Source organism: Branchiostoma floridae, chromosome 13 (genome assembly GCF_000003815.2).
Source record: "Branchiostoma floridae strain S238N-H82 chromosome 13, Bfl_VNyyK, whole genome shotgun sequence".
Classification (NCBI taxonomy): domain Eukaryota; kingdom Metazoa; phylum Chordata; class Leptocardii; order Amphioxiformes; family Branchiostomatidae; genus Branchiostoma; species Branchiostoma floridae.
Window position 1 is genome coordinate 4,243,831 of NC_049991.1, and position 12,117 is coordinate 4,255,947.

A 12,117-nucleotide genomic window follows, 5' to 3' on the forward strand; every position below is an offset into this window, starting at 1 on the left:
TCCTTTGTTCACATATTCCATAAGTCCCATTCAAATCTTCCAGTTCCACTTTTTAAAACTACGTGAACTTCAAAATCATGTTAAGAAATTAGGACTATCAATCTAAGGACAGCTTTGCTGAAATGCGAGATGTAACCAATTCAGCACAAGCCCAGAAATACTCTAGGTTGGACAAGTGGATACAATACAATGTGGCTTAGCTGAATAATGGAAAGTGTACAGTCAAAATGCTGCAAAAGCTTGTAAACAATGCTGCTATAAATACAGTACTCAGATAGAGATATCGGCTAACAAATATTACAGTGATCAACCCCTTGCACATTAAGTACAATCCTTCTCACAAAAATTACGTCAAAGGCCTAAAGGTAGCAATTTAGTGTTAAAGAAAATGACCATAACACACAACAGTTATACACACAGGGAATTTAAAGTTCAAGAAGGAAACTTAGAACAGAAAAGCGACAAACCTTTAACCTGAGTACAGTCAACGCCTACTTGAGAATCAAGTAAGAAGAACGTATAAGGAACGTGTAGATAGAGAGAGAAGCAACAAAGGATAACAGAAAACAGCTTAAGACAAGACTGCAAGGAAAGTTGAAGACAAATTCAAAGGAAGGTCTTTGAAGGAGTCAAGAGCAAGGAAGTACAGTGCACTACATACTACAGAACAGAGGGAAAAAACATTTAAAATGCCTCCGACCCTGAAGTGTTGTCAAAAACAGGTTGCTACCATACAAATGTATGTTTATGCAAATTAATACAAGTCTTACGTACCTTACTGTGGTATACCATGTAGTGTTTCACTATCGCGCAGTGACGGTCCACGACAAAGCAGTAACGTTTCCTCTCTTCTACCAGGGCCTGGGGGTTGAAATATAACAGACTGAATCAAAAGATTAACATTTGCTAGCAAATGCAGGATGTTTTCCAGTTGCTTTCCTTTTCAGATTGAAGCACAGTGTTTTGAATACAATTTTCTAAAAGAAATGATAAAGAATCAACGTTTAAAAAGTCCAAGACTTACCTTAGTCAGCCCATGTGCTCTGCAGTCATCCAGCTTACTCTGTGTCTCGGTGGCAGCTCTGATCAACTGGAATAAATTTAAAGAATTATGAAATTTCATTCAATATCTATTATATGTTAGGCATCAATGTGTAAGTAGGTGATCCTTGTTCTTTCTATGTAATGTCACGTAAATTTAATTCCATTCTGAAGCATGAAGCGTCAGAAATAATAAACAAAGGAAGTCTTTAAAGTGCAAAAAAACTGAGAACACAGTTCATTTCGGCATTGACGTAGAATGGACTAGAACTATATATATATCCTTGAAACATTATGAAAGTCCTTGAGTTAAAAATTATTAGTAAAGATATATTTCCGACCTGTGACTCCTTGGCTTCGTACTTGTGAGGATCCTTCCTGTTACTCTTCTTCCTGTGCTTCTTCAGTTCACTCTTGGCTTTCTCAAAGGTCTAGAACAAGATGGAGGAGGGTACATGTAAGTCAAAGAGATTTCACAGACATTGCATTGTGTAAGAACCAATCTACACTTTGTACATTTGTATTAAACACTCTTCAGTTTACATTTGCCACAGACACTGTCTAGCAAAATCTAAAAATTTACAGAGGCAGACAATAGCTATTAGGGATTATTTTAACTTTATGGGGCAATAATCTGAATCTTCCATTTCAAAAATGTTGCAAATTTCTAATTATATTTCGTAAATGATAACATTGATGTTTTAAAACTATCTTAAAGGGAGGTTTCTTTTATGGTCCCTTGCAAAATGTTTTAAAACTATCTGAAGGAATAGATTCAAAACAAAATTTTTTTATTCATTTCCTTTATAAGTTTTGAGCTATTGTGGCTTAGATAATATTCTTTTATTGATTGAAACCAGATATCTTTCAAAAACCCTCTTGTTGACTTGGAATAGACTCGTATATACGTAAGACTGCATATCTTAATTATACCCCTCCTAATATATATCCGGCGATATTATCCGCAAGTACGTCGTCATTACTTGAATGTTCCATAAACCTACATATCGCTACATCACCAAATTACTGACAAACTAGAGACATTTCGCATGCATGTTTAAGACCTTCAGGCATTTTGAAACAAGTCTAGCCTATAGATAGAATTCATAAAAAAAGATGACACTGACAGTACTGACTTTAGCAGTCTTGTCCATGTATATCACAATCATAGAATGTCCGAAAATTTTTAGTATAATAAATTAGCATTATAGCACATGTACTGCAAGCTACATTGTATATGAACAAGGGAATTCTGTACATGGTATTGGACAGAAATAGACATGACATGATAAAGAATGGACTGTTGACAACATATTGCGAGCTCTATCATCTGTCACACATATCACGCATAGCTGACTTAAGGTCTCGGAATGTTTACCTTTAGTTTAACTACGGTCTGCCTTGGAATATCTTAGAGTCGGGGCAAACCATTAAATGTCAAGAGACCAGAAAGGAACAAAATTTTAAGTTAATAACTTCAAATTTCAAACTTTGTTCATAGATTCATGATAATATAACACTGATACCTGTCTAGTATGTGTCATCAAGTTTTTCTTCGGCAAATTTCTTTTTTCTAGAATTTTTTACACCCCTGCACGTTGTAAAAGATGGTTTGTCCCTACATTGTACATTGAGGAAGGGTGCCCGAAGGCTTGCCAAAGCCTTAAACTAACACACCCTTTACAAAATAGAGTCACCCATGTGTTATTATAGAGTCCTGCCCTCTCCCAACACTAAGTCTAGGAATGTTTACTTTAGTTGTCAAACCCCACCCTACAGTACTGTCATTTCATAGTCACATGTCAAAACAGTCAGCGCTACACTGCACCATTCAAATCAGAGAATCATAGTAATATGCAAAGAAAAATATCTGGAATATTATATCATAAGGAGAAGGAAATACTGGTACCGTACCTCTGCTTTTGCCTTGTATTCTTGCGTGTATGTTTTGTGCAGGATCTGAAAAAAAGTGATAACAGGGGGATAAGCAAAGATCACTATAATCAAAATTATCAACTTAAAATAAAAAAAATATGCATAAATTCTAAATACTGTATCTTTTATGTTAATGGTACCTTGATTCTAGCAACTTTGATGGTCACTACTCAACTGCCAAAATTTTATCATCAAAACATTTTTATCACTATGCTGAATTCAGCTAAGCCTTAAGTTAAACATTGTTCCCATTGCTAAGATTAAATGCTGTTAGCCATTTCCCTTCCCCAAAATGGTTAGTACTGACCACGATATGAAATCCTCAAGGACTTTACAAATCACATCTGCTATTAGGATTCTGTTAACGCTTATTTAGAAAGACTCTTTAGGCAAATTTGCATCTTCTTTAGACAGTAGCTAAGGTCCTATATTGAGGCCTAGGGAAATAAATTGTCATGTTAACGATCACAGTTTTGACAGAATTTAAGGGTTGGCAGCTTGGGATTCTTTTTTTCCCCTTAGTCTTTGATCAAAGTAATCCAAGTATCGTTTCACAATGTAAAATAAAAATGAATCAGGTAAAATATTTTTCAACAATGACATATTAATTTTTTTATGCATATACTACACTTGATATACAATTTCTACAAGGCTTTCTATTGAAACAAAAATGAAGAGAATAATTAAGAAAACAATGCTACAAAATGTAATTTTCCATCACTCAGATATTATTATGAATATTAAATCTTGTGCCTATTACCAGCTGTAACGACCATACAAAAGGTTAGGGTTGGAAGGTTGTTCCAGAGTATGTTGGTTAACCAAAAACGCAACATATTTTCCCTCTGCCTTAGGCCTATTCTGGCCATGTGGTGTTTTATAGAGCATGGATAAGCTGTAAATGGAATGGTCAAGCTCTACGCTCGAAGGGCGGCTTAACAAAAGCACATGTTAATTCTGGGTCAGTAGTCATTTTACCAAATGCCGTCTACTGACCTCCTACTCTTACTTAAAAACATTTCAATATGCAAATCACCTTAAACTTAAAGGTCATGGAATGGAATATGTTCTAGACATCGTTTATGCAGTAAGTATAGACACATACATTTTTTTTCAGTCATGTAAATTTTCTCTTAAGTCATTGGACAGACTAAAAACATTTAAGCCATATATTTTTTTTTTCTAATCTTAACTCTAGACACCCAAGAAAGGAACATTTTAGTTGGAAATGAAACTGTCAATATCAATCTTATGAACACGAAGCAAAAAAGTTAGGCTGAATGGATATTAAAATGGACAGATGGATACAAAGATGGATCAAAATGTACAGAAATAAGTGGACGGGTGGATAGAATAATGAATGGTGGGTTGAGTAAGGATGAATGGATAACAAATGGATGGATGGTGAGAATAAGAGATGGATGGATAAAGGAATGTAAGGAATGGAAAAGAATAAGTACCTTAATGCCTCTTACCTTGGGTGTTCTTAACCACTTCTTAAACACACAAGACATAGGAACAAAGAGGCACACATGACTTATTAAAAGCAAAATTTGTCACCAAGTCCCTAATATACAGAGAACCTTAGTGACATATTTTGCAAAAGAGAGGGGAAAAACAATCAAACAATGTACAAGTCTGATGACACAGTTACACAACATAATAAGCTTGTTCACAGAATGCGCTGTGCATGTACAAGGTCAAAAGTGAGGGCCCCTAACTTGTAAACAGTTTTTGTCCAGACCGTGCTTGATACAAATTGTCCAGATGGGTTGGTTATGTCTTAGGGGCTTTCACCTTTTGTCAGTTTTTGTCCCATTACTATGCTTGATACATGATGTGTTGTAACAGTTATATAATTTATGGGGCCTTCACCTTTGACATATTACCCACAATGCATCTCACTGTGCATGCGCATTTCAAACTATGCATTGGCTTACATGTACTATATGACAGACATGTATAAAATGTAAAATGTATACAACACAATTTCATCATTATAAGGCCTAGGAAAAAAAATGAAACCAGACTTTTTTGGGGGGTGGGCATTGGAGTCACAAAGCTTCCAGTTAGATTTTTTATTCAGCCTACTTCCTATTGAGGTAAAAAAAATTGTCCTATCTAATGAAAGATAATTGTACAAATTTAGAATGTATCTATTATGCACAAAATTGAAGTTTGACATTGAAAATCAAAGACTAGTGTCCTCATGCATTTCAGCTTACTATGTTCAACTGTACGCAATGTGTCACTAGAGTTGTGGCCAGCAAAAAAAAAAAAAATTACAAAAAAAAAGAAGATAATCCCTACCTACAGACCCTATTTTTTTCAGGACCGAAACAGGAAACATAACAATTTTTTCTTACTAATCTTAGGCCTAAAGAATCAAAGCGAACTTTCTGAACTAAAAGTTTGTAAAGCTGAAATGTAAGTTGACAACAAAACCCGAAATTCGATATTTGGCGTGCTGTCATACCGGCATGCTGCGGGTGTCCTGTTCGACCTTCTGCTCCAGCGGGACGATGAGCTCCTTGTGGAAGGACTGGACCGTCTCCTCGTGCTGCATTTGGATGTTGCGGAAAATCTCAGCTATCTGAATCAGGCATCCTCCTGGTAAAAGGAAAAACAATATTAGAATACACTTTCATCATTTCTAGGAAAATACATGTATTGCAAGCAGGCTCTTAGCTAGGCTTTTATAATAGGGAGTCCAAACTTATTGGTGAGTCGCGATAAGTGACTATCGTAGGCGGATCTGGGGGCACCCACCTTGCATGGTGCAGAGTTTTTTATGATTTTCAGTTAAAACAGAGTGCATTCTAAGGTATCCCAAGAGGCAAAATACTGTTACAAATGTCACAGTAGAAGACTGTGACCACAGATGACCTGGTAGCATCCCTGGTCAATCAGAATTTCATGCTTGTCAGAGGATTTTCTCCCCAGTATAGGGCGTCCAGGGGCATCAAATTTCTTGTTATTCTAAGAAAAGTGCGTCCAAATGAGGGGTTGACGCATGCCTGGCTAAAAGCCTGATAGCAAGGGAGGGAGTGCTCAGCTCTGCGAAACCTTTAGTACATTTCTAGCAAGGACACAACCACAAATTTGATTCTTTGTATGTTTGAACTTTTATTTATTCATGAGAAGCTCAAATCGGCCTGCAGGCCGCATTTCATTGAGGTTCACATGCAAACTAGCCAATTAAAAAAACACTCATTTATGCAAGCCAATTACCACTCATTACACTACACAAGGTGCAGGGAGGAATATTTTACACCCATTGTAAATGTCTGTCATTTGCTGCTTGTTGGATATATTGTATATGCAATACTTTACAGAGGCAATTGAATTTTCACCAAGCTTGCTTTCAACAGTAGAACAAAAAATGTATTTTGATAATTTGCAGTAAAGCCATTTTTTAACATTGCAATAAAGCGTGTAGTGACCAAGAAGGGAAGGGGGTTTCCTTAACTGAGGAGTTAAGATAAGTTTTCGTTACACTAAGGTATTCTAAGGCACCCCAAAGGGCAAAATTACTGTCAGACAGGTCACAACTAAAGACCATGGCCATGTGTGACCTAGTACTGAGTGGTAGCATCCCTGGCCAATCAAAATTTGATGCTAGTTACAGGATTTCCTCATAAGGGTGAGGGCATAGAGGAAAGTTGTTCCATTAGGCCACACCAATTTAATTTCTTGGTTCACGGATTTTTTCATAAAAAATATGGAGCGATAGGGCGAAATAAAAATAAAAATTGTAAAATGGTTGCGGTAAAGGTAACGGCTAATCCAAAACATAAAGAAAAAAGTTTTCATGTTGAAAAAAGTACAAAAACACTATTATTGTACAGTAACAGCACCTGTACCCACACTTTAAGGAGCTTATAATATAAAGGCCAATTTGCTACACCAGAAAGTTGGTGAATGGTTTCATTAATGGTGAAAATTTGCTGAGTGGTAATTTTTGTTTTTATTTTTTTTCCCAAAAAATAGGAGCGAGCGAATCCGTGAACCAAGAAATTAAATCGGTGTGGCCTTATAGTATTTATACATTACAATCACGACCTTGGCTAGATTTTTGATTACTTTCAAGGTCAGCTTCTTATTGCCTTAACCTCAATCCTCTTACAATAATACATGTAAAAGCTTTATGGGACTTTTGATAGTGCTCTTTCCCTATTTTACTATAGGGTACATTGTACATATTGTAGCTGTCTGTGTGGCACTAGTGCTGGTGACCCTAACATGTGGATGTACTTAGGGAAAGGTCATAGAAAGTTAGGAATGTTGAAAAACATTTTCTTCAAGACAGATTCCCCTTAAGTGTCACCCCCAACTCTCCAGATTTGGACAGAGTCCAAGCAGACGTAGGAAGTACAAAATTTCCAAAAAAATCTCCATATTTTCCAATAATAATAGTTTTGCTGAGCACAAAAACTGCTACATGTCATTGAAACATCATTAACATGCTACTTACAAGTTAGTAAAAACTGTCACATAGTATGATAGACAAGAATTTAAAAACATTATGTATTTTTCCCTAGGCCTTGCTAGACTATATTGATTGGTAAAAGGTCTGTGTTTTTTTACCCGGAATTGCACACTCCAAAGTTCATGTACAATGTTCACAAAGTGCTATTATGTGCTGTTTTGACTGGATATATTTACTTTGGCTCTTCAATATAAAAGGCAAACTCAATCTAAGTAATCTACATGTATAGTCGTCTGGAAAAAGTTAATAATACCACAAACAAAGCTGCACTTGAAAAGTTACCAAAAGAAATTTACCGTCAAAAACTAGCACAGAAATAAATACAATTCTTTAGTTCTGGTGACCAGAAAAAACTATTACAAACTCAAGCAATATACACAAGCAAATCATCACATTTGCATGACAATTCTAAGAGCAAGAGCTTACAAAGACACAACAATGGGCTATTGTTTACTGTGATTTCCCTTAGCTTTGTGTACTAACACCTAATGACTCCACACACAATAGATAACAGTTTGGGGAGGGACACTAATCTGGCATAATGGGTTAATTTGAACACATTAGGGGATTAAAGAGGATAAATAGGCTCCAGATAGGGACACCAGATGTAAGGTTTCCCTGGCAAGAGCTAATCTCCAAGCAGATCCTACGGTAGCATAAGATAGTATCAAAAGCTGCAAGAGGAGTGAAGCCGGCTTAGGAGTGTCTTTTGCTACGAGCAAATGTACACCTGTTGGCTGACTACACTCCTTGGTCAGTTTAGTACTATCTTATGCCATCATAGGATCTGCTAGGAGATTAGGCAAGGGCATCTACTTTCCAATGTTCCTTTTGTATAGACATAAAAAGAAAAATGCCCTACTGTATGTGAGTCCACAATCTTATTTGCGATGAATTAGTATTTTACTGAATCTTAGCATTAAACATTGCCAGATACTTTTGGAAGACAAAGAAAAATGTCTTATGCCATAAATCAGTATTTTGCTGATCAATGAATCTTTTATTATTAGTGTTGTCACGTGATTGAAATTTAACTTAATTTTTACAGCAAAATAGACAAATAAATGATTTCCAGTCCCATTAAAAAATATGCATTATAGAAATGTCTCATTTGAGTTTTGGGCCAGTGAAACATAAGTCCAGACAAGAAGATATGATAACTCATGAATATGATATGATAACATGTACTAGCCCAATAGGGCCAGTGAATTTTTGAAAACTTTTCCAACCATGGTCTGTACTGATACATGTACTGACAGACAGACCAGCATTATTCCAGTAAGACGAATTATAGTCTCACATGTGACCTGTGTGTCCTCACCTCTGACCTTGTCCAACTATGTGTTAAATACAAGCTGTCAATTGTACAGCCACACTTTTCAAGGTGACCCAAGACTATACAGCAGCCACTGGTTTTTCAGGATCAGCAACTTTTCAACAATGTGGCTTTCAGGAAAAGTAGACTGCACAGCTTTTTGAAATACTCTAAATTCTTTTAGTCTACCTGCAATACTGCAAGTAATATAAAAAAAAAACAATTTGATGATTTGAAGAAACATTCTGCAAACGCACTTTCTTAAAATTCACTTCTGGAAACATGTGCACAAAAACATTTTGGGTGTATACGGTGGTAAGAAAAAGCAAAACCTATTCAAAATTCTTACGCTAACCTAAAAATTTCAGACAAGCAAGAAATGTATTTACTTAAAAAAAAAAGCTTTTGTTGTTTTTCTGACACTTAAGTTAAATTTCAAGAATATGCTAAAACTATATGATACAAAAAGTACTTAATGTTACCATACACAAATCTCTGTGTCCATTGTACTAATAATAAAAAATTTGGTGCACAATTTTGGGTGCACAAAAAACACTTGCAATATGCACCCATCTTGATCTACATTCAAATGAAAAATCAGGTGTGCAGCTCCAATTTTGGCTGCACAAAAGTGCATATAATTTATGCATCCAGCATTTTACGCTTCAGTACAAAGTTCAAAGTGCCTATAGTATCCTGCTTACTGTTTATCAAACACAGCTCTTTGTTGACACTGTCCCTTGCCTTTACCTGACCTGCAAAAGAGGTTCTCTCCTTGTGACCTTTGTGTTGTTTAACTTCTCAGAAACACCGACATCAAAAATCTTGCAGCCATATCTTTGTCAAAGTTTATGAATAAGTTACTGAATGAGCACATGACATCATTCAAATGTTATGAGAGGGTGTCTATGTAGTATTCTGAATCAGAGGTAAACAAAGTGGTGTTCTTAATTATCTTACCTTAGCTTTATTCATGTGTTGCCACACCCCTAGAGTAGCCCCCCAGGGTTGAAATTCAATTAGAAAGTTTTTTTTTGAATGAACGCCATGAAACCAGTTACTGTAAATTTATCTATTTTTGCAGGGATGCTTTTTCACATTAGAGGGTAAAGGAGGTTTTTCTACAGTTTTTATAAGAGTGCACGGTTGAACAATTTTCAACACACTATTATTCGCAACATGTTGTAAATTTGCAACAAGGGGTCACTGTGATTGGGAACATTTCATGATTTACAGTACGTACATGTAGTTGTCTGGTGGTATTTTATGTACATGTACCTCTCCCATGACCAATAGTTGAACCTTAGGACATGGCTGAGTTAATATGTGTCTGTCAACAGTGCCACCCTGTACATGTCACAACACAAGGCTGGGTGCCAAACACACTTTCCTTCAACACAACATGCCTAAAGCAAGGACATTGCATTCAGATCATTCAGTACAATGTCCTTGCTTAGAGTGCCAAAGCCAAGTGTGAAATTCTTTTTTCATTACAGGATGTGTCATTTTTTTACTTTGACAAAAACTGATCATGAAAAGATTCAACCCAAAATTTGACAGAATTACCTGAAAATAAAAGGAGAGAAATACTTATTTGTACCGTAATAAGCGCCTTTAAGTTTGCACTAATTCAATTTTGTGGTAGGGAGAACATAGAGTGGTTGCAGCAGTTTTGAGTTTGCGATAGCGCTATAACTATAGTTATACTGTACGGAAACATGGTCACTACAGGGTTGAACAAGTTTTCTAAAATCCACTTGTCCTATCGGGCAAGCACATAAAAAATGTACTTGCCCGAACCAATTTTTCACTTGCCCAAAATTCAAATGTCACTGTTACTAGTATTATGCATTTTCACTTCCAGCATTGGAATTCTCTGTAGACAATTGCTTGATGTCATGACTGTAAAAAGTAACAAGTATATCAAAATTGCACTAAAATCAATGGAAAATCTTACTTGCCCAATCGGACAAGTGGGGTAGGACATGCACTTGCCCGAACAGCACTTTCACTTGCCCTGGACAATACGGCTAGTGGACTTGTTTATCCCTGCACTACTACTGTAGCAACTCAGCTACATGTAGGGTACTATACACAGACAGAACAGTTGCCTTTGACACATCGCAATACTGTACAATGTATAGTACAATCATGTATATACTACATTCATGTAGCAACTATACATGCAAAAGACACTCACAAAACATTTTTGCAACTTTTGAGCTTCTTCAAACTAAGAAGCTCAACATAAAACCATTACTTAAACCGGGTACAATTCTTAACTCTAAATTCATTTTCATTTGCATAAACTAGAGTTATCTTTGAAGCATTCTGGGGAAAGATATTTAGTTATGTTTCCCGAAGGGAGAACATATAGTATCCTTACAGGTATTTGCATATAACAAAAAAGTCAGGAGAAATGGAAGTTGTACATCTTTTTGATTGGCTGACATTCTTACTATCTTGCTCAGACGTCAGGGCTAAACCTATCAACGCAAAGGTCACAAAATGGCAGTCCCCACAGAGCAGCTTTTTGATTGGGCAGAAGTCTAGCTTGATACGTCAGGGGTAAACCTATCAACGCACAGACCAGCTTTTGGATTGGGCAGAAGTCTAGCTTTGTCATGGATACGTCAAATGTGAACCAATGAGCTGCTAGGTCACTGCACTGTAGCAGTCACGCGCGCGTCTACGAGGTGGTGTTTTGGTTTGTCGGCTCGCGCGTACGAGGTGTGTTTTGTCGGCTCCACAGCTCCACCAGCTGCACTCGGCTCGGTGTTTTGTCGGCTCGCGCGTACGAGGTGTGTTTTGTCGGCTCCACAGCTCCACCACGCACTGCAAAGCAGGTAAGCAACGGTACATTTCCATGGCCTTAGCGGGACAAAATTTACGCTGCACGAATCTCATATTTTCCCCTTGATCCACGCTGCACGAATCTCATATTTTCCCCTTGATCCACGTTGTGCTCCCATCCCCGAAAAACTAACGTTAGATCCACAGAAATATAGGCCGTTCATGTTCAAGATGTTTACTAAGTTTCCGTGCTTTACAAGCCTTTTAAGTCCCTTTGTTGACAAAATTTACGCAAGCGGTAAAGGCCGCACGTAGCAATGGCCGGGGATGGCATAATTTTTTCTCATACCGTGGCCCTTGTGACAACAAATATTCTATAACTGAGGTATCATGCGGCTGCACGCCGGCACATCCACGAACATTCTACCCAGAAAATAATCGCTATGATCCGAAAATGTTGCAGGCTTCTTCTTTGCGGGAGTTTTGTTTTTGTGTCACCAGAAAAATGCGACATCATTTATTTTCGGTGAATAACCCACGCTAA

At 36.9% G+C, this 12,117-nt stretch overlaps 1 protein-coding gene and 1 long non-coding RNA gene across 8 annotated transcripts in view; one reads left to right on the forward strand and one right to left on the reverse strand.

Annotated features, from left to right (window-relative positions):
- Positions 1-12,117, reverse strand: part of LOC118429565 (brain-specific angiogenesis inhibitor 1-associated protein 2-like) — a 38,240-nt gene that overhangs the window by 16,185 nt on the left and 9,938 nt on the right. For 6 of the 7 annotated variants that reach the window (XM_035840092.1, XM_035840090.1, XM_035840093.1 and 3 more), the window contains exons 4-9: positions 5,453-5,586; positions 4,452-4,472; positions 2,956-3,000; positions 1,383-1,472; positions 1,025-1,090; positions 775-861 (exon numbers count right to left, since the gene is read on the reverse strand). In XM_035840092.1, the coding sequence (XP_035695985.1) occupies positions 775-861; positions 1,025-1,090; positions 1,383-1,472; positions 2,956-3,000; positions 4,452-4,472; positions 5,453-5,586 (443 nt within the window). The remainder of the gene's footprint in view (positions 1-774; positions 862-1,024; positions 1,091-1,382; positions 1,473-2,955; positions 3,001-4,451; positions 4,473-5,452; positions 5,587-12,117) is intronic. The other variant, XM_035840091.1, reaches the window with a different exon arrangement.
- The window catches only part of LOC118429599, a 2,649-nt gene continuing 1,749 nt past the window's right edge, over positions 11,218-12,117 (forward strand). Inside the window, exon 1 of the long non-coding RNA XR_004832749.1 lies at positions 11,218-11,626. This is a non-coding gene — a long non-coding RNA (uncharacterized LOC118429599). The remainder of the gene's footprint in view (positions 11,627-12,117) is intronic.